At 57.7% G+C, this 22,128-nt stretch overlaps 1 protein-coding gene across 1 annotated transcript in view; it reads right to left on the bottom strand.

Moving 5' to 3' along the window:
* The window catches only part of TRIM62 (tripartite motif containing 62), a 38,718-nt gene extending 20,581 nt beyond the window's left edge, over window positions 1-18,137 (bottom strand). The window contains exons 1-2 of the mRNA XM_044996685.1: window positions 17,362-18,137; window positions 1,733-1,828 (exon numbers count right to left, since the gene is read on the bottom strand). Of these exons, the coding sequence (XP_044852620.1) occupies window positions 1,733-1,828; window positions 17,362-17,769 (504 nt within the window). The 5' untranslated portion in view covers window positions 17,770-18,137. The remainder of the gene's footprint in view (window positions 1-1,732; window positions 1,829-17,361) is intronic.
* Window positions 18,138-22,128: the final 3,991 nt, after the last annotated feature.

Genomic DNA, 22,128 nt, shown 5'->3' with positions numbered 1-22,128 from the left:
ATCAGACTCAAACTTGCAGGCAAGGCTAGAGAGCCCTTTTCAGAGAAGGGCAAACCACTTCAAAGCAGCCACTCCCCTGAACGGAAACACTTGCTTTAAACCCACCAGCTCCTGTTCCACAAAAATGCCCCTGGGGTGCATCTACCTTAAATAAAAAGCTCTCCGCTGAAATAAAAGGGCCCCTCCTCCTGCCCCCTTAAAAACCATCCACTTTGCCTCTATCACCAGCTGCCTGAGAGAGAAAATTAAGCTGCCACTGAAAGAAATGGCAGCCTCTCCAGGAATAAAAGTCACCTTTCCAATAACCACTAAAGCAAGCAGGAAGAATAAAGAGCCAAATAAAAGCAGATCATTAAAAAAAAGCAGAGTGATGGATAAGCCATTGCAGCGGAGGGAAACGGACCTGGCTGTAATCTGAAATACGACTTCATAAAAGCACTGGGGGGAAATGGCAGGCGTCTCTCACATACACAGCCCCCGCAAGGAAGCAAGGGAAGCCCAGCAGCTGCCGGGGAGGAGTTCCAAGGCTGGTCTCTCCCACCCCGTGGAAGGGTGATCCTGAGGCTCAGTGCTGGACTGGGACTCAGGAGGTGTGGGCCGAATTCCTGGCTGTGCCACAGGCTCCTGGCATGACCTTGGGCAAGTCACAAGTACAAAGCCTCCAGCAGCTGATGTTGAGACAAATGCAGCCTCCTCCCCGCTGCAGAGAACAAGAGGAGCTGCTGGGTGGGGGCACAGGATCCTCTGCCATTAATCTCTCAGGACCTTGACTACCCATCTGTACATGAGGTCATAGCACTGCCCTTCTCCCGCCTGCCTCACCTGCTTACACTGCAAGTCAGAGCCACAGTGGCATTTAGGCTCCTCACTGCCACCGATTGCAGGTAACAGTAGGGCCTGAACTGGCTTTGTGGCGCTGGCCTGAGGTTTTTGGGGCCGCCCCTAGCCCCAGGGGGCCTTGATCTCAGCAGGGCCTCTAGGCTCTCCTGTCATACACAAGAGGCGCTCAAAGGGGGGGCACTTTCCTCTGGACTGCGAGGCACAGACGTCACCGGGAGTCCAAGGGCCGCAGGCCAGTGAAGAGTAAACATCTGCTGCCTCCGCACATGATGCAAGGCCTCTGGCTGCACTCCTGAGCCGCCCCCCGGGCCCAGCACACATCAGGGCCCGGCAGCCTGGGGCAGTGACGCCCAACCACAGTAGGTGGCTTTCTAGATTTGTCATGGCCAGTTGGGCTGTGGCGTCACTGGCCCAAGGGAAGGTCCTACCCCTAGGACACTGGGAACAAGGCGGGCGTAGCATGAGAAAATGGTCCAATAGGCACAGCCCTGTGTTGGCCAGCAGATGGGACCTAACAGGTCTGCTCTGTCTCTAGGGACCAGGTAAAGGTATTTAGGCACCAACCTCCAATTGACTTCAGTAGGAGTTTGGCATCTGAATACCTTTGATGATCTGGCCCTAGATCCTCTAGTCTGCAGTTCCCGGGAGTACACCCCAGAGCCTCCAGGTCTGGCGGGAGCTGGGCTTTTGTCTGGAGGCCGACGGGGACTGGAGATGGTGGGGGCTGTAGGAGAATGAGGCTGTGAAAGGTCTGTCGCCCCATCCACGGACAGCAGCTCCTCCCAGTCTGAGACACCCAAGCTCACTGGGACCTTCATCTCCACAGGCCAGAGCTGGGCAGTCAGGAGCCACCCTCCATCCGGTGCGGGCTCTGCACTGGAGTCACAGTTACCTTGGTCTCGGCTAGCTGGCGTCTGAGCAGGTGCAGGGCCTCAGCGTGGCCGCGCTCGCTGTCCTGCAGCGCCTGGAGCTGCTCCTTCAGCTCTCTCTGAAACACAAGGCAGGAGACAGACACAGAGCAGTCAGGCAAGGCCAGAGCCATCCAGTCTCATTGATCCGGGCGGGGCAGGTTCTCTGAGCTACAATGCAGCACCTAAACAGAGGACCCAGAGCCACTCAGGAGAGAGGCGACCTCGTGTGCCATTGCCCAGAGCACCTTGCAAGGCAGTAAGGAATACGGAGACTGTTCAGGTGCTGATCTGGATCCAGAGCATTCTAATAACTCAGAGGAACTTTTGCCCAGCCAGATCTCAGCACAGGCTTGCCAGCCTTCTGCCCCACCGCCCCTGGGGCTGAGTAGGGATCACGAGCCCCATCCTACAGAGAGGAAGCAGTTTGCCCAAGGCCACATCAGAGCCAAGGCTAGAACCCACGAGCCCTGGGCAGCCAGCCCAGCGTTCACACTGCCTTACTGTGCTCACAGCTGGCTTCTCTCCTAGCCCATCCCCTCACTCCCCACAAGCTCAGACTTCCAGGCTCACAGGTGACCAACCTGTCGTGATGGACACCCACCCCATCTGAGTGACTCGGTGTCTGGGCAGAGGTTTATAGATGGGGGGGGGATCTGTCAATACAGGAGCCAAAGAGAACGCATGGGGGAGCAAGGAAAAGCCTCCATTGCTGGGGGTGTGATGCTGGCACCCACAATCCAGTCTGTCTGTCACCCCCCCACCCTGTGCACACTCGGCTCACCAGTGCTGGACAGGCTGTGACGTTCAGAGCAGCCCGTGGGCCCTGGGAATGGTGTGTCCAGATCCCCACGGCAGCGATGAAAATCTCAGCCAGAGCGTGATGGGGGAGCAGCCACCCATCCTGCACTCAGGGCGAAGCAGCCATGCCAAGCGCCCCTCTCTGGCTGCCACATAGCCGACCCCCTCACCAGGCATCAGTGCAGGACATGGCATGCCAAGCCCAGGTGCCAGGGCACCTCCCGCTGCTCCCTGGCAGGCAGCGCCATGCACAGGAGAGACCACTCCTGGGGACAGTGAGGATGGAAGGGAACCCCCCGGGCTGGATCTGACCCATTTCAGCCACTATAGCTTTTGATTTCGGAGGAGCCAATGGATGTGCTCAGTGCCAAAGGGCTAGCGCTGATAGCGAGGCATTAGCCCGTCTCCTCACAGCACAATCAGAGCCAGGAGAGGGCTGCTCCACCCTGGGAGGCCCCCAGCCTGGCAGTCAGTGCTGGGATGCGTGTGGTCCCCGTTCAGTGCAGGAGGGAATCCAGCTCTGTGCTCTCTGCCATTCACTCATGCCCACTCTGTAGCATCGAACGGGGGGTCTGGCCAGAGCCGGGGGAACTGGCACAGCAGGGGCCATGTTCAGAACAGAGACAAGTGCAGGCGCCAGGAGCAGCCACCCCAATACCCCCTATATCCCCCCCCACAGACACACCCCTTAACACACACACTTCCCCACCCCCACAAACACAAACACCCCCCCCACCCAGCACACATGCTCCCATCAGAACACGCACAGTTAGTAAAAACAACCCTATGCCCTGGAAAAGGAGCCTGCTAAATACTTTCCGGGTTATCCACCCCCGATGCTCAGACGGCCCCAGAACTGAAGTGTCTGGCCATGGCAGACCATGGCAAGGCGCCGCCAGCCAGCGCAGCATGGGACACTGCGCCCGCGGAGCCCAACACCCTCCTAATGCTGGCAGGCCTGCAGAGCCAGGCCTGCAGAGCCAGGCAGCGATCCCTAGAATCAGGCCCGCTCTACCGAACGTACTGGCCTCTGATTTCCCAGCTTTTGCGCATCTCCCTGGAGCTGCAGGGGGAAACAAAGGTTGTAGCAAAGATCTCACAACACTTCGCCCTTTCCCAATGCCCTTCCTCTGGGGAGCTCCACGTGCTGCACAAGCATCGATGGATTTCGCCTCCCTGCTCCGAGACGTGGGGCAATATCACCTGGGTGTACACAGACCTGGCCTCAACCTCTCAGACTTCCCATGGCCGGGTCAGAGGACACTTTGGGGCTCCAGGACAGCAGCCAAAGGGCAGCTGGGCCATTAGCAAAACTCCCACAGAAAAGGGGATCCTCACGGCCCCAGCGGGCAGCCAGGGTGGGTTGGGAAGATCCCGTGTCCGGCTGTGACCGGAGCCGCCGCTGAGCGGAACGTGTGCCGGGACAGCTGAGGATGGGACTTGGGCTGAAGCACACACAGTGAGGGTTTGGGGCTGCAGGAATCCCTACGCCTGCCTTGCAAGCACCAGCCTGCTTTAATCCCCGCAGCTCACGCTGTGAAACCGAGGTGTGGCAGTGCGGGCAGGGAGACGAACTCCAGAGCCGGGAACAGGGTTTCCAGAAGCTCAACCCTGTGGATTCAGGCGTCTCGGGAGCAAAGCTGAAAGGAAACCACAACGTTTCATACCATAGCCCTACGTGCAGGAACCTCGGTCTCCGGTGGGCTCTGCACGCCGCAGCATCATCTGCCTGGGCAATAATGCAACACCCTGGCTTAACTGTTAGAGCACGTCTCCCGCTTGGGCTGCTCTCTGTGACTGACAGCGTGCTACTTGCAGCTGCCAGAGTTGCTTGTTAGCTGAGGTCACCGATTTGATCCCTGCCAAGGACTGTAGCACCTGTATGTGCACAGCCACGGTTTGTGAAAACAACAGGAGAAGAGGGAAGCATTATCCTCACGTAAAGAGAGACCAGAGGGGGAGGGTGCAGTGAAGGGAAGGGAGGAAGCCTTCCAACCAAGATGTGCAGCAGAAGGAGAGAACTAAACTAACAGAGAAAGGGGGAGATGATGGAAGTTAATTATTTAAACAATACAGATACAATACAACAGAACTATTTAGAAGCAGTTAGGCCTAATGGCCAGGGCACTGATCGGACACCCATGAGAGCTGAGTTCTACTCCCAGCTCTGCCACTGGCCTTCTGGGTGACCTTGGGCAAGTCACTTTGCTGCGGTGTGCCTCAGTTTCTCCATCCATAATGATCCTCACCTCCTCTGTACAGTGCTCTGAGAGCTGGAGTGAAAAGTGCAATTACTAGAACATTGCCCTTGAAGCAGTACTACTACTTAGCAACAGGCTCAGTGCAATTCTGCAGGACTCATGTTACAGGAAGAGACAAAAGCTCTCTGCCTCCCCATCACTGCCTGGGACTAGCCAGAGATACTGTGACAGGCTCAGAGCCATTCCTGGGCACCTCTGCCCTGGTACACTGCAAAGAAGAGCCTCCTTTATCCTGGCAAGAGATTTGCCAGCCCCGGAACAGCCTCTAAAAAACAAGGGAGCCAAGAGGGAATTGCAAACAGAGGCAGGAGGCTATGTCCAGGCAGTGACCAGAGAAGGCGATTTCAGGCAGAAGGAAAAGCAACGTAGATGGCTTGTAGCCATGCTGTCTTAGCCTGTGCACTAGCTCCATAAGCTAGATAAGGTCACAGCCTTCATCAGTGCTCTGGAACAAACCCGAGGTGCTGCCCTTGTTACCCGGGGTTCTTGCAACCCAAAGCTCTTGGTAACTTTTACTGTGTGGGAGGAAGCGTCAGGAAATAAATCAGGGGAGACACGGCCGTCCGACCGATACATGGCTGGCACAAACAGGACAACGCAAGAGTGCTTTCACTTAAACCTAAACTTTACTAGTCTCAAGCACTTGCACACGTCCACAACAGGTTAGTAACACGCCCCAACCCTCGATAATTACCGAAGCTGAGTGTGGCTCTCGAGTGGCACAGTGGCAGCCCGTCTGCCGGTGGGGAACAGAAGATGCCTCCAGAGGGAGAGACCAATCCCAAAGAGTCCCCAAACTAGTCCCATTACCTCAAGCTTTTCCCCCTTATTTATACATTAGTAATAGAATGACATGTCCCTTAAAGAAAACTTGTTAAGCAAGCCGTTCCAATGGGCAAGCAAGAGGCTCCTTCTGATTATTGATTAACCCGGTGTGGGTTTTTCCAGCGTTTTCAGCCTTGAGACCCCAATAGACATTCCTGGGGCACATCCTGCTCTTCTAAAATGTATCAGCAACTTCAACACAATTCTTATCAGGAAGGACGCGGGTCAAGACGTGGCACCCAAAACTCCCTCCCCTCCTGCCTTGGTTAAGCTGAGATTGCTGAATGGCCAATTTACAGCTTGCTGACTAGGCCACCTTTAACAATAAGCCATTGTGGTTTCAAGCACTTTACTGGTTTGCCAAAGTCTCCCCGTGCACCTTCAGTAGCTATCGCTCTCTTCTGGGTTGACGCTGCGCTAATGCGACGACAGGTAGGGAAATGCAGGCTTTAGGGTAGGACACAAAACAGGCTCCGAGTACCTGTCCTCAGAACAGATCCTACGGCACTTCCCGCCTGGCAACAGCTGGCCCAATAACCCAGGATTAGTACTTGCCTCCCTGACATCCGCTGGTGCCCCCAGCTAGACCCAGTATTTGCCAGTCTGGACCTGCTGGGCAGTGCTGCTGGGTACGGCTGCAGCGCTTCACCACAGAAGTAGCTGCTGTTAGGCAGCACATGAGGCGATTCCTCTCTGGAGGGTCTATACAGGAATTCAGGGTGAAAGAGACAAGGGACGCATGAAGTGTTCTGCTGGGCCTGGTTTCTGGAGAAGGCAGGGGACTGAGGGGTGCAATGGAAAAGCCAGGAGCTGGGATCACTGTTCCTGGCCAACGAGGGAGGCCTCTCTTCTCTCTCACTGCCCAGCCCCCGTAGCTCTGCCCGCCTGCTCCGGGGAGCCAGTGCTGCGGCAGGCTCTCCATCACCTGTACATGACCAAAGCTGGAGGGCTTTAAACTAGGTTCACCGGGGGAAGGAGACCAAAGCCCTGAGGTAAGTGGGGAAATGTGATACCGGGAGGAAGCACAAGCAGGAGAGTGCACGAGGGGAGGGCTCCTGTCTCAGACCAAGAAAGTGGGACAATCAGCGAGTTAGCTTAAGTGCCTATACACAAATGCAAGAAGCCTGGGAAACAAGCAGGGAGAACTGGAAGTCCTGGCACAGTCAAGGAACTATGATGTGATTGGAATAACAGAGACTTGGTGGGATAACTCACATGACTGGAGCACTGTCATGGATGGATATAAACTGTTCAGGAAGGACAGGCAGGGCGGGAAAGGTGGGGGAGTTGCATTGTATGTCAGAGAGCAGTATGACTGCTCAGAGCTCCGGTATGAAACTGCAGAAAAACCTGAGAGTCTCTGGATTAGGTTCAGAAGTGTGAGCAACAAGGCTGATGTCGTGGTGGGAGTCTGCAACAGACCACCAGACCAGGAGGATGAGGTGGACGAGGCTTTCTTCCAGCAACTAGCAGAAGTTACTAGATCGCAGGCCCTGGTTCTCATGGGAGACTTCAATCACCCTGATATCTGCTGGGAGAGCAATACAGCGGTGCACAGACAATCCAGGAAGTTTTTTGAAAGTGTAGGGGACAATTTCCTGGTCCAAGTGCTGGAGGAACCAACTAGGGGCAGAGCTCTTCTTGACCTACTGCTCACAAACCAGGAACAATTAGTAGGGGAAGCGAAAGTGGATGGGAACCTGGGAGGCAGTGACCATGGGGGTTGGACTAGATGACCTCCTGAGGTCCCTTCCAACCCTGAGATTCTATGAGATGGTCGAGTTCAGGAACCTGACACAAGGAAGAAAGGAGAGCAGCAGAATACAGACCCTGGACTTCAGAAAAGCAGACTTTGACTCCCTCAGGGAACTGATGGGCAGGATGCCCTAGGAGAATAACATGAGGGGGAAAGGAGTCCAGGAGAGCTGGCTGAATTTTAAAGAATCCTTATTGAAGTTGCAGGAACAAACCATCCCAATATGTAGAAAGAACAGTAAATATGGCAAGCGACCAGCTTGGCTTAACAGTGAAATCCTTGCTGACCTTAAACGCAAAAAAGAAGCTTACAAGAAGTGGAAGATTGGACAAGTGACCAGGGAGGAGTATAAAAATATTGCTCAGGCATGCAGGAGTGAAATCAGGAAGGCCAAATCACACTTGGAGTTGCAGCTAGCAAGAGATGTTAAGAGTAACAAGAAGGGTTTCTTCAGATATGTTAGCAACAAGAAGAAAGTCAAGGAAAGTGCAGGCCCCTTACTGAATGAGGGAGGCAACCTAGTGACAGGATGTGGAAAAAGCCAATGTACTCTGTCTGCCTCTGTCTTCACGAACAAGGTCAGCTCCCAGACTACTGCACTGGGCAGCACAGCATGGGGAGGAGGTGACCAGCCCTCTGTGGAGAAAGAAGTGGTTCAGGACTATTTAGAAAAACTGGACAAGCACAAGTCCATGGGGCTGGATGTGCTGCATCAGAGGGTGCTAAAGGAGATGGCGGATGTGATTGCAGAGCCATTGGCCATTATCTTTGAAAACTTATGGTGATCGGGGAGGTCCCGGATGACTGGAAAAAGGCTAATATAGTGCCCATCTTTAAAAAAGGGAAGAAGGAGGATCCGGGGAACTACAGGCCAGTCAGCCTCACCTCAGTCCCTGGAAAAATCATGGAACAGGTCCTCAAGGAATCAATTCTGAAGCACTTAGAGGAGAGGAAAGTGATCAGGAACAGTCAGCATGGATTCACCAAGGGCAAGTCATGCCTGACTAACCTAATCGTCTTCTATGATGAGATAACTGGCTCTGTGGATGAGGGGAAAGCACTGGATGTGTTATTCTTGACTTTAGCAAAGCTTTTGATACAGTCTCCCACAGTATTCTTGACGGCAAGTTAAAGAAGTCTGGGCAATGGACTATAAGGTGGATAGAAAGCTGGCTAGATCGTCGGGCTCAACGGGTAGTGATCAACGGCTCCATGTCTAGTTGGCAGCCGGTATCAAGCGGAGTGCCCCAAGGGTCGGTCCTGGGGCCAGTTTTGTTCAATATCTTCATTAATGATCTGGAAGATGGTGTGGACTGCACCCTCAGCAAGTTTGCAGATGACACTAAACTGGGAGGAGTGGTTGATACGCTGGAGGGTAGGGACAGGATACAGAGGGACCTAGAGAAATTAGAGGACTGGGCCAAAAGAAACCTGATGAGGTTCAACAAGGACAAGTGCAGAGTCCTGCACTTAGGACGGAAGAATCCCATGCACTTGGTCCCTATAGACTAGGGACCAAGTGGCTAGGCAGCAGTTCTGAAGAAAAGGACCTAGAGGTTACAGTAGATGAGAAGCTAGATATGAGTTGACAGCGTGCCCTTGTTGCCAAGAAGGCTAACGACATTTTGGGCCGTATAAGTAGGGGCACTGGCAGCAGATCGAGGGACGTGATCATTCCCCTCTATTCAACATTGGTGAGGCCGTATCTGGAGTACTGTGTCCAGTTTTGGGCCCCACACTACAAGAAGGATGTGGAAAAATTGTAGAGTCCAGCGGAGGGCAACAAAAATGATCAGGGGGCTGGAGCACATGACTTACGAGGAGAGGCTGAGGGACCTGGGCTTATTTTGTCTGCAGAAGAGAAGAGTGAGGGGGGATTTGATAGCAGCCTTCAACTACCTGAAGTGGGGGTTCCAAAGAGGATGGAGCTTGACTGTTCTCAGTGGTGGCAGACGACCGAGCAAGGAGCAGTGATCTCAAGTTGCAGTGGGGGAGGTTTAGGTTAGATATTAAGAAACACTATTTCACTAGGAGGGCGGTGAAGCACTGGAATGGGTTCCCTAGGGAAGTGGTGGAATCTCCATCCTTAGAGGTTTTTAAGGTCAGGCTTGACAAAGCCCTGTCTGGGATGATTTAATTGGGGATTGGTCCTGCTTTGAGCAGGGGGTTGGACTAGATACCTCCTGAGGTCCCTTCCAACCCTGAGATTCTATGATTCTATGGTGCTGGCAGCAGTGCGGTCACTTGCCACGGGGCTGAATCTCGCTGAGCAAGCAACAGGCTCCTGGCACCACCTCCCCCGTGCATGTTCGCGCCGCTCGCTGTCGTGTTCCCATCAAGGCGTGCAGGAGCAACAAGCCCTTTTGTTCCGGCGCCACACTCCATCTCCCTGCCTCAAGCGCTGCCGACACATGCCAGCATCCCCGTTAACACCAGCTGCGGAGCAAGGCCAATCAACGTCTGATTCTCCTGGCAGCTCAGTGAGGGCTGTGCAGGGAGTGCTCTGCCTCCACAGCAGATCAGTGAGAGGCAGCTGATTAGTGAGCCCCACCAACCCTCCCCGGGGCAAAGGGGAGGAGGCTGAATCTGGCCCAGCAGAAGGGGGTTTGCTGGGGTGGGCAATCAGGACCCCCCAGCCATCTGCTAATGACACATCATCCTGTCTTCCTGCAGGTACCATGTCAGCTGAGAGCCAGCAAGCAGACAGCTTGTTGCTGTGCCAGCAGCACTGCTCTCGCACAAAGCCACCGTACCTGAAGGATGCTCATTCCCCCCAGCAGCACCCAGGGGATCGGTGGCGGTGGGACGGGGCGCTGCAGGGGAGGGATCGCTCCTGCTGCTGCAAGACAAGGGTGTCTATGGAGGAAGCAGCAGGCCCCAGCTGCTGCAGGGACACTTCTCACTGGCCACTTTCAAGACTCCCATTCATCCTGGTTAATTCAGTCGGGCCAGAGCCTCACCCAGCTCGGCCCCTTCCCATCTCCCCCCTCCCTCTCCCCGCACCATAGCACGGCTAGGTCCCACCATGAGTCTCTGCATTTGAGTGAAGACTATAAGCCCAAGAGTTCCTGAGGGCTGGTCTCTGCGACTCCATCAGTGACTGCCCACTGCTGGGCACTCACACAGTACTGAGTTTGCTAGGCCTCTGGCTCAGCTCCCCTTCACAGGATTAAACTCTCCAGGCAAAGTGCTTTCAGGCCTCATGCTCCCAGCCAGTCTCCAGCCCAGAGCCAAGCTAACCACCAGGCCTGGCCTGCACTGAATGCGGTGTCGCCGTGCTGGTCTCCAAGGCCGGTCAGCACTGCAGAGACAAGCGAGGTTTAAAGAGCGCTAGGCAGGGATCTGCTTCCCAGGCAGGCAATGGCAGCACGCGCCTGGGTTTCGGTGGGACCAGAGTGGGGCTCATTGCCAGTCGAGGTTCAGTGCTGCACCTCCTAGAGGTTAGGGAGAAGGGGCTGAGGGGGGCGGGGGCTGTGATGTAGGTCAGAGCAGCCCCAAGCCTTGCTCTAATTCATAACAGCTTCCACAGCCCCCAGTGGGCTGCTCCGTAAGGCAGAGCAGCCAGCAGGACTCCGGTGAGCAGCTGCATGATGGGGGTTGCGGAAGAGCCAGGTATGCCAGCTCAATACCTCCCCTGGGCTGGGGCTAGTCCCTGGAGGCGGGTTAAGCCGGCTCTGTGGCCCCCTGACAGCAGCTGAGTGGCTACAAAGGAGCCACAGCAGAGCCAGGAATGGGGGGCTCAGCTTCCAAGCCAGGGCAGATGAGGCCCCACCCAGCTTCTCCTCCATAACACGGGAGTCCTTGCTGTGCACCGGCCCTGGGGTGTCTGTCACCCAGGGCTAGGACAGCCCCCAGGAGGGCACTATGAGGCTGATTCTGCACTGTGCCAGGCTAAAGCACAGACCCCCCCCTCAAGGGACAGGGAGCTATTCCCAGCGCACTGACACCCCCTCTCCCCCAAAACAAAGGAAGCACCCCTCCATTAACGTCCCCCATTGGTAGCAGAGCACAGGCCGTAGCCACCTCCCTTTAGCGCTGGCCTCTGCGGGATTCTGCTAATTGTCAGGCAGATTATTACCTGACAGCAAGGCTGGGGAGCTGGCCGCTGGCGCTCAGCAGAGGCACTAAGCCATCCCTAATCCCCACGTCGAGAGAGAGAGAGAGAAATTCCCCGCCTGTGTTCCAACAGCCAGTGCCAACCCCACCCCCAGGCCCGGTCTGGCAGGCTGGGCAACCTGCTCGCAGGGTCACGCTCTGCAGCTGGCGTTCCCCAACCCGGGCTCCTGATCACACTTTGCATGCAAACGCATTTCCCTCTGGGTTATCCTCTAGCACCCTGCTGCAATGGCTGAGATGCAAGTGCTGCAGGGGGTGAGTAAACCTGGGACCGAGGGGCGGAGCTGCAGCTCCCCAAGGTGAACTCTGCTCAGCAGCCTAAGAGGGGGCTTCAGGAAGACAGCTGGGCAGAGATAGAGGCCACCTGCCTAATCCCATCAGATGGCTACATCTCCCAGGTCGCCTGCAGACGGGCCACGGCCAACGCAGCTGGCAGGCCCGAAGTTCAGTGGGTGTCAGCATGCGACAATCCACCTTGACCCAAGCAGCCAAGCCGCACTGCAGGCTGGGAGGCCTCTGGGACTATACCACCACCACAAGGGAGACTGGCTGCAGTCGGTGGCACCACGCATGTCTCTGGGGAAGGTACCAGTGCAGCCCTAGGCTGGGCCCTCCTGACCTATAGCCAACCTTCTTATTCCAGCAGCCCCAGCCCACTCCCAGCCCTCCACATACTGAACCTACAGGCATGAGTCACAGGTTGAGATGCACCGGTCTGTACAGTCCTATGTAGACACAGGAAGGGCCCTTATTGAAAAGGAACGAGAGCCTTTCAGCTCAAGCTCACAGCAATCAGAGGAGCAGCAGGCTGCCGAGCAGGGCGGCCGAGGAGCTGCTTCTGGGGCCAGGCAGAGGACATCCTCCCCCCCAGGTGATGGCGCCGCGCTCTCTGCTACACAAGGAGAATGAAACGCTTTCCCCCCGACTGTACCTGGACCACCTGGGTGAAAGAAGGGGACAATTTCTGATGGAAAAATGATCATTTCCTCCTGCAAATACCATATAGATCCCTTAGCAGCCTCCCTCTTCCCAATTAAACCTCTCATTAGATCCCACTGTTAGAGCCCTGATCTCACTGTTGCCACCCTTCACTGTCTATATGGCACCAGCAAGCTCTTTGGGGCAGGGCTCTGGCATGACTGCGTTCACATCGTGCCATGCACAATTCCCATGCGATGCAAGTAACAAAGACTAACTCTGCTACCTGGCCTTGCAGCACATACGCTAGATGTGAGCTACTGCACCAGGGGGTCACTAGCCAATGGCAGTGCTGCATCTCGCACTGGGTGGGCAGCGCGGGTGTACACACTGGGGGGGCACTCGAGTGAGTCTGGAGGCAGATACACGCGAAGCAGAGAGGTGGGCAGCTCTGCTACCAGCTTTACTCCAAAGGCTCTTCTGCAACAGCTGCTGCTACAGACACATGCAGCTTCCTCTTGGGGCCGTCAGCGACCCCTGCTGGAACAGAACACAGCTGCACACCGTGGGCCAGTGTCTCCACTGGCTCCCAGTCGCTTTCAATGCCAATTTAACGCCTTGTTCCGAATTTTAAAAGAAATGTATAGCCCTACCCCCAGCTACATCAGTGACTGAATTCTGATCCATGAACTACTGTAACAGCTGTGCTTTTCAGGGACAATGTGAAGCGCTAAGCCCAGGACAAAGCACGTAGGACTGGGCAGGGGACAAAGCAATCTTCCAAGCAGAATGGGGGAAATCCTGAATCGGGCCATCTTTAGGAAACGCTGCAAAACTTTCCTTTCTGAGAAGCCCTTTCCACCACAAGAATGACACACACAGCACGACATCCCCTCTACAAGCCCCTACCAGCAAAAAAAGAAAAACCTACCCCAGCCAGAGTTTGGGTCCTGAAAATGGAGAAGTGCCAGAGACCTCTACTAGGGACTTCACTATTGCTACTGATTTTGCACTGAAGGTGTCCAGATATTATCTGGATGAATGGCAGGATAAAATCCTAAAATACGATATGAGCTCTGAGCAGCCGAGCACCCCAGCCATTTCACAGCTAATGTGACTAGTGCCAACGCACCACTATGGCAAGAGGAGACACGGCCAGAGCCCCATCTGGATTCTCCAAGCAGGAGCAGTCGCTGTTGCTAGCCACGCAAAGCAACCGCTCAATCTAGTGTAGGCAGTGGAAGAAGCTGCTCAACCAGGCACAGCTACCATCATGTGCTGGGATGGCACAAGATTCCTGACCTAGCAAAGAGCAAGGCAACCAGATTCGGAGAGGATCAGCAAGACTGGCAAACCCCTCCCAGCTCCAATCAGCCCCCAATCAAGCTCGGATTCCCACAGTCTCCCAGAGGACCGCCCCCCTTCCCAACCAAAAGCCCTAACTCCAGACCTGCTACCAAATACCAACAGCTTTCAAATGCAGCAAGATAGAGCCTGAGGTCAGGTCACAGTCACCAGTCATGGAGTTGTTGCCATGATGACCAGCTCATTAGAGATTCACTGAGTGACAGAAGCTACTTATGTTTGCAAAATACACATCTTTTGAAATCAGGCCGACCTGCCTGTCACTGGCTGAGCAGAGTGCGCAGTGCAAAGCAGCGTACACCAATGCCAGAGTGAACACCTTGTGATCCTCTCGCATTCAATTCCCTGGAAAGAGGAGCTCCAGTCACCCTTTTGAAGAACAGGGTGGCAGCTCATAAAACTGGATGGCAGAAGAACCTAAAACAACCTAAACAACAAATATTTCTCTACACGGTGCACTATTAACCTGTGGAACTCATGCCACAAGATATCACATAGTTCAAGAACTTATTAGGAGACCTAAACAAAAAGGATGAGAGGTTTATATGGATGAGGGCTATAAATCCTCCTGCTCCATGCATCAGCCAACCACTGACTGACAGCGATTAGGTATAAACGTTCCTTGTGGGCAGATTACTCCATAACTGAAGTCTCTTAGCACCTTCCTCTGAAGCAATTGGTGCTGGCCATGTCAGAGCCAGGATACCAGGCTAGATAGGTCTCTGTTCTGATTTGGCCTGGCAATGTCCGTCTTCCTAAGAGACTTTTCAGTCTGGGGTCCCTCAGTGCAAAGCAGAACCAGCACTAGGGGAATTTTCAAATTTGATCTCTGAAATGATTTCAAAATCCATGGCAGTTGCTGGTTAGTTACATAAATCACCCAATCAGGAAGCAGGAACAATACCATGTGACTTCTACTGCTAACCAAACTCAGTGGGGCGAACCACCCATAGGGCGAGAATAATTCGCAGGAGGACTTTGGGAACAATTTTGAATCATGAATGAGCCCAGGAACTTCATGCTAGGGGTGCTTTGGCCACTCCCAAATAATCAGCTGTCCCCACTGGAGAACCCCTCCTAAACCCCCCCTTATAGATACATCTCCCACCCCACAGGCATCCTAGGACAATCCAAAGCACACACAACTCTTTCAGGACCTGTGATTTTTTTGGGCAATTCACAGGCTACCCCTTTTTTCTTCACCAGCACCCCACCATCCCTAGCCCCTTCCCCAACAGTAGTTCAGGGACCCAAAGATCCTAAAGCCAGCTCCGATCCCACTCTGGAGGGGAAGGGTAATAACTGTGGCCTATCACTGAGATCTCAGGCTGCATGCTGCCCTGATCCCAGCCAGATGGATCCTTAATAAGGCAATAAGTGCTGCTATCAACTGGGAAGTGATGAGTCAGTGGTCTCTGGCAGAGATCTTAGCCAGTTTCACTTCATAGCCATAAAAAACAGCTCCCCTGGTTAAAGTCCAATTCATACAGAAGAGGACATTTGCTTTAAAAATCCCAAAGGGTACTAAGCAGCAGGAGACTGAGGCCAGGCTCCCAGCCCCCCCTCTTTCTAGATTATTAACCCAAAGATTAAAACAAATATGTGCTCTCCAGCTTCCTGCCCAACACACCTCCAATGATACTGACAGAGCGCGCGTTGTAAATCATCCACTGCACTGTGCCTGGCTACGTGACCCATTGGAAATGCAGAAGATAGGCTCACAGATGTCTCAAGTTTGGGAAGCTCAGCTCATCTCTTTCCCTGGAGGCAAGCAAGCTTTGTCACTGAGAGCAGAGAGAGATGTAAACACAGACCACTCACATCTACCCAAATAAACCTCCGCAGCAAGGTGTCACACAGAGGAGGTCCATCATGTCCTGTATCCTGACACCTGAGGCTCCAAGAGGAAGGGGAAAGAAAAGCCCCAAGATGTCCCAGGCCAATTGTGCATTGCTGAACAGGAGGGACACAGTTCCTTCCTGACCCCTGCAAAGTGATCATTGAATGCCCTGAAGCATGGCATTCAATCATCCCTATCTTAAATCTCAACCTCTGTTGCTCACTCCCAAGGCATGGTACACTGCAGATTGGAGAGAAAGCTGTTTACCTTGTCACCCCTTTCAGCAGCACTCAGGATAGAAGGAACGCCATATCACTCCCCAGCAGAGGAAGTGGATTCATTCCACAGGGCTATCGGTCTTTCTGCACCATTTGGTCTTTGGCATCTTCCTAGTGGGTATTTGTAGTTCTGTGGACCACAGGATCCTGGGAGCTAGTATACGGCCAGTCCATTTCACTTACAATGTTACTCAAGTCAAGTACCGTTTGACTCACTGGATGGGACCCAGGGGAGCTGAGATACATGCTCAGACGGATGCACAGTGCAGCAAAGCAGGCAGGAGGGGGGGGGGGAGAGAAGAGAACCGTGGGTGGGGGATGGGGGTCAAGAGGCGGCCCAGTTTGCTAAGGGTTGTTTCGGGGCATGATCCCTACTAAATAGCTCAGAAAGGAGCTGGCTGCTCCTTTTGTTAAATGAGGGGTTCACCACCCCTCCTTGTGAAGCAGCTGGAGCACAGTAGGCCCTGCCTGGGGAAACAGGTCCTCCTGGGGGCTGACTCCAGTTAGAAACCCCGATAACAAGAATTGTGGTTAATGAAACAAGGGGAGGGTAGGATGAGACGAGGCAGCCCCCTCCGGGGAAGGGACAGAAGGGGGGCGTGTGGCACCATCTGTGCCCTCAGCAGAAGCTCTCTCCAGGAGGAGCCCAGCATAGAGCTGGTCCTGCCACACAGCGCTCCCTCCCCTGGCACGGGGAAGGGGCTCTCGTCAGCTGCCCCAGGAGACAGCTCCTGCCTGAGCCAAGCAGGCTGAGAGCTCTGGAGGGGTCCAGAGCCAGGCTGGGGGCAGGCACCGCCCTGCAAGGGGACTGGGAGCGCAGAGCAGCAGCTGGGCAGCCAGGCTGAGCGCAGGGTTTTAGCTCCCAGGCACCTCTTTGGCAGGGCTCAGTGTGTAATGAAAGAGGTGCCGGGGCACAAGCAGGGGCAGCGCTAGCCATTTCGCCGCCCCAAGCAGGGCGGCACGTTGCGGGGAGCGCTCTGCCGGTCGCCGGTCCCGCGGCTCCGGTGGACCTCCCGGAGACATGCCTGCGGATGCTCCACCAAAGCCGCGGGACCAGCGGACCCTGCCCAGGCACGTCTGCGGGAGGTGCACCGGAGCCGCCTGCCGCCCTCCCGGCGACCGGCAGAGCGCCCCCCGCGGCGTGTCACCCCAAACACGCGCTTGGCGGGCTGGGGCCTGGAGCCGGCCCTGGGCACAAGCGGGTTTTTTACATTCACAACTGGAGTATCAGAGGGGGAGCCCTACTCGTCGGTGGCCACACAAACAACCGGGAGTCCGCTGGCCCTTCAAAGACCAAATGAACCTGTTCGTCTCTAAAGTGCCGCCGGACTCCTCGGTGTCTCTAGCCCTGCCAGGGCCAGAAGGGTCGCGGCTCGGCCCAGCCCGGCCCGGGAGCACTGCGCCCCAGCACCCGCCCCCAGGGCCGGGCGGCTCGGCCGGGGGCAGCGCCCACCTGCAGCTCCTCGAAGGCGTCGTCCACGTTGGTGACCTGGTGCTGCTCGTGCACGGCGGGCTCGTCGCAGAAGAAGCAGACCACGGCGCGGTCCGTGAGGCAGAAGAGCTTCACCTTCTCGTGGTCCTTGCAGGGCGCGGGGCTGCGCCGCGCGCTCAGGATGGCGTCCAGCGGGAAGGCCGCGTAGCGCTCCACGATGTTGGCGAGCTTGAGGCTCGGCGCCAGCGTGGGCTCGGCGAAGGTGCGGCGGCACTCGGGGCAGTCGCGGGCGCCCTGCTGCTCCTGCCGGACCCAGTGCTCCGTGATGCACTTCCGGCAGAAGTAGTGCTCGCAGCCGAAGCTCACCGGGTCCTGGTAGATGCTCAGGCAGATGGAGCAGAGCAGCTCGTCCTTCAGGCTGCAGGCCATGGCGCCCCGGGCCGGGCCCCTCTCCAAGCGGGGCTGCCCCGCGGGGCCGGCTCTGCCCCCGGCCCTGGCTCCTCGCGCCTCCCCCGGCGGGCGTCAGCCGCGGCACCTCGGTGCTGCTGGCCCCGGCTCGGGGAGCGGAGCCGCCCCCGCAGCGCGCACACGCCCAGCCCCTGTGTCCCGGCTTCCGCGGAGCCAGCCGGCCACCGGCCCTTCGTGTCCACACCCGCCTGGGCGAGCTGCCCCCGGGGGCCGATCCGAGCTGGGGGCGCTGCCTGGGGGCTCGGGCCCGCCGTGTCCCTGGGCGCAGCAGCCTCCGGACTCTCCCGCGGCTCCGGCTCGGGAAGCAGCGGAGCGGCGCCGGCAGCAGCTAGCACGGAACAAGCCCGGCCCGGCTCGCTGGCAGGAGCAGGAGCTGGGGGGGGGGGGTGTCTCCCCTCGCCCCGCCCCGCCCCGCCCGCGCAGCCCAGCTGCCAGGACAAAGGGAGACCGCGGGGCTCCGCGCCCTGTCCCCGCACCTGCTCTCCCCGCTCGGCGGCGGCCAGGGAATTTCCTCCTCGCGCTGCGCAGCGGCTGGGCGGGGGCTAAGGGCGCAGGGATCCCGGGAGCGGGGGGCGGGCTGCGGGCGCGCCTCCCGCTGACATGCTGCGGCGGGCTCGGCTCGGCAGGGCTGGGAGCGGGCTGCAGCCGAGCCTGTGCGAGGAGCGTCCGCTCCCGACAGCGATACGCGGAGCCCGCAAGAGGCTCTGGCCGCAGAACAACACGTGAAGCAGCCGCCGCCCCCCTGCACGTGTGTGGCGCCTGCTGCGCCCCCCGCCCTGGGAAGCCTGCAGTGCGCAGCCCCCGGGAGCGCGGAGTTACCCCCGGCCGGGACCCGGCCGCAGCACACGGCTCGGGGGGAGGGGCGGGCTGTGCCCAGCGCGGGTCGGTGTCCCCGCGGCCCCCAGTCTCAGCCCAACCCACGCGCGGCCGGACTCCCTCGAGAGCGGGGGCGGGGGGGTTCCAAGAGGAAAATGTTGGGTTGGAATTTGCTGATTTGGCGAAGTCTTGGGGCTGGTTCCGTTCCGCCCAGACGCGCAGAAATCAGGCCGGTCCCCCCCCCCCCCAGGGTCCTGGCAGCCCGCGGGGCGCTGCCCTGCAGCTGGGGCTCCGCCCCCTCCCCCCGGAGAATTTAGAACTTCGGGGCCTGGCTCCAGATCGGACCCAAACCAGAGTCTGACCTAAGGACCCGCCCCCCCCAAAGGGAAGGACCGAGTCCAGCTCTAGTTACCCATTTCAGGGGTCCCCGGCGGGAGACCCTGCCGCTGCCTGGGGCTTGGTGGGCGCAGCCGCCCTGCTGCCGACCCTAAACGTTCAAAAATCATGTCTCAGAGCCCCACAATCATCGGGTGCTTTTAATACGATGATTGTTTTTTTCCACACTCCCCAACCCCCCCCACACACACATACATGCATAGGGTGGGGCAGTTACAGCTCTGCCAGCCCCCCCCACACACAGTGCTGGGGCAGTTACAGCTCTGCCAGCCCCCCCCCCACACACACAGTGCTGGGGCAGTTACAGCTCTGCCAGCCCCCCTCCCCCCCCACACACACAGTGCTGGGGCAGTTACAGCTCTGCCAGCCCCCCTCCCCCACACACACACAGTGCTGGGGCAGTTACAGCTCTGCCAGCCCCCCCCCCACACACACAGTGCTGGGGCAGTTACAGCTCTGCCAGCCCCCCTCCCCCCCCACACACACAGTGCTGGGGCAGTTACAGCTCTGCCAGCCCCCCTCCCCCCCCCACACACAGTGCTGGGGCAGTTACAGCTCTGCCAGCCCCCCTCCCCCCCCAGTGCTGGGGCAGTTACAGCTCTGCCAGCCCCCCTCCCCCCCCACAGTGCTGGGGCAGTTACAGCTCTGCCAGCCCCCCTCCCCCACACACACACAGTGCTGGGGCAGTTACAGCTCTGCCAGCCCCCCCCCCACAGTGCTGGGGCAGTTACAGCTCTGCCAGCCCCCCCCCACAGTGCTGGGGCAGTTACAGCTCCGCCAGCCCCCCTCCCCCCCACACACACAGTGCTGGGGCAGTTACAGCTCTGCCAGCCCCCCCCACCACACACACACAGTGCTGGGGCAGTTACAGCTCTGCCAGCCCCCCTCCCCCCCCCACACACAGTGCTGGGGCAGTTACAGCTCTGCCAGCCCCCCCCACCACCCCCACACAGTGCTGGGGCAGTTACAGCTCCGCCAGCTCCCCTCCCCCCCCACAGTGCTGGGGCAGTTACAGCTCTGCCAGCCCCCCTCCCCCTCCCCCCCACAGTGCTGGGGCAGTTACAGCTCTGCCAGCCCCCCCCACACACACACACAGTGCTGGGGCAGTTACAGCTCTGCCAGCCCCCCCCCCACACACACACTGCTGGGGCAGTTACAGCTCCGCCAGCCCCCCTCCCCCCCACACACTGCTGGGGCAGTTACAGCTCCGCCAGCCCCCCTCCCCCCCACAGTGCTGGGGCAGTTACAGCTCTGCCAGCCCCCCTCCCCCCCCCCCACAGTGCTGGGGCAGTTACAGCTCTGCCAGCCCCCCTCCCCCCCACACACAGTGCTGGGGCAGTTACAGCTCTGCCAGCCCCCCTCCCCCCATTGGATGTGAGGACAGTCAGGTCCCAGTTACATCACACTCCCAGTCCCATTCCCAGCTCTGCCCCACCTGCAACTGTGGGGCCCTTGAGCCCTTGTCCAGGTCTAGGGCAGTAGCCACAGTGGGTTCTCCTCTCCCTCTTCCCACACCTGGGTGGGGGCAGCTCCAGGGCTCTTCATCCCCCTCTCTAGGGAAGGCAGGGCTGCTCCTCTCCCTCCTCCCATACCCCAAACTCCTGGGGCTCCTGAGGGGAGGGGGGAGAGTGCTGCATGCCTCCTGCAGCAGCTCGGATGGGTTGCTTTTCCAGGGAGGATGGGGAACAGAGGGGTTTCCCCCTGGCGGGGCTGGAAATCCCTTAGGGCTGAAGCTTCTGCTGTAATTGATTTGCTCCAGCAAAGGTCAACATCCCTGCAACTAGAGAGTAGGCATTTGTACCTGCTGTCCCGGCCTGTCACTGGGCCTGAGGTCCCCATAAACAGGGAAAGCAGCAAACTGCCTTGGCTCAAACACTGGTGGGGTCCTGAAAGCAGGGGCGGCTCTAGGTATTTTGCCACCCCAAGCCTTCGGCGGCTTGCCTGCGGGAGGTCCCCGGTCCCGTGGATTCGGCGGCTTGCCTGCGGGAAGTCCCCGGTCCCGTGGATTCGGCGGCTTGCCTGCGGGAGGTCCCCGGTCCCGTGGACTCGGCGGCTTGCCTGTGGGAGGTCCCCGGTCCCGTGGACTTGGCGGCATGCGTGCGGGAGGTCCCCGGTCCCGTGGATTCGGTGGCACGCGTGCGGGAGGTCCCCGGTCCCGTGGACTCGGCGGCACGCGTGCGGGAGGTTCCCGGTTCCGTGGACTCGGCGGCTTGCCTGCGGGAGGTCCCCGGTCCCGTGGACTCGGCGGCACGCGTGCGGGAGGTCTCCGGTCCCGTGGACTCGGCGGCACGCGTGCGGGAGGTCCCCGGTCCTGTGGATTCGGCGGCACGCGTGTGGGAGGTCCCCGGTCCCGTGGATTCGGCGGCACGTGTGCGGGAGGTCCGCCGAAGCCATGGGACCAGCGGACCCTCCGCAGGCAAACCGCCGGAGGCAGCCTGCCTGCCCCATTGCGGCAACCGGCAGAGCGCCCCCCGTGGCTTGCCGCCCCAGGCACGTGCTTGGCGTGCTGACGCCTGGAACCGCCCCTGCCTGAAAGCACTAAGGGCAGATCCGTAAAGGTATTTAGGCTCCTAATTCCCATTACAATCAACAGTGTATGTCCCACTAACAATGGGGTTTGTGGTCCTATATCAATCAGTTGCTTTGGAAAAGACCAATCTCCTCTCTGGTAGTTTGTCACCTCATATGTTACTTGTAACAGCGAATACATTTTCAGACCAAGGAGTGATTTTTAAATTGTCCTTCTAAGCTTTAGTTTAAAGCCTCCCCCAGTCTCCCAAGATAACTGTCATTGTCCCAATTTCATCAGCAGGGCTACTCAGCTACTGAGATGACTTGCCCAATAGCAGTGGTGGAACCAGGGCATGAACCTAGATCACAGTCCTGCCCACAACTGGGAGCAGAACCCAGGAGTCCTGACTTCTAGTTCCCCGCTTTAACAAGTAGAGCGGAGCCCAGTCTGTACACCACACAGCATGTGTGTCTGGTGATACTACAGAGCATGAGACCACAGCCTGAAGCTGGATTTAGAGCTGTAACGGAGAGACATTTCAGTGGGTAGGAGGGGGCAGTATTTAATGTTATACTTGATTAAAAAATACAGTGTTG

Source organism: Mauremys mutica, chromosome 21 (assembly GCF_020497125.1).
Source record: "Mauremys mutica isolate MM-2020 ecotype Southern chromosome 21, ASM2049712v1, whole genome shotgun sequence".
Taxonomy (NCBI): domain Eukaryota; kingdom Metazoa; phylum Chordata; order Testudines; family Geoemydidae; genus Mauremys; species Mauremys mutica.
The sequence above is the reverse complement of the archived record's forward strand: the minus strand, read 5'-3'. Positions and strand labels throughout refer to the sequence as shown.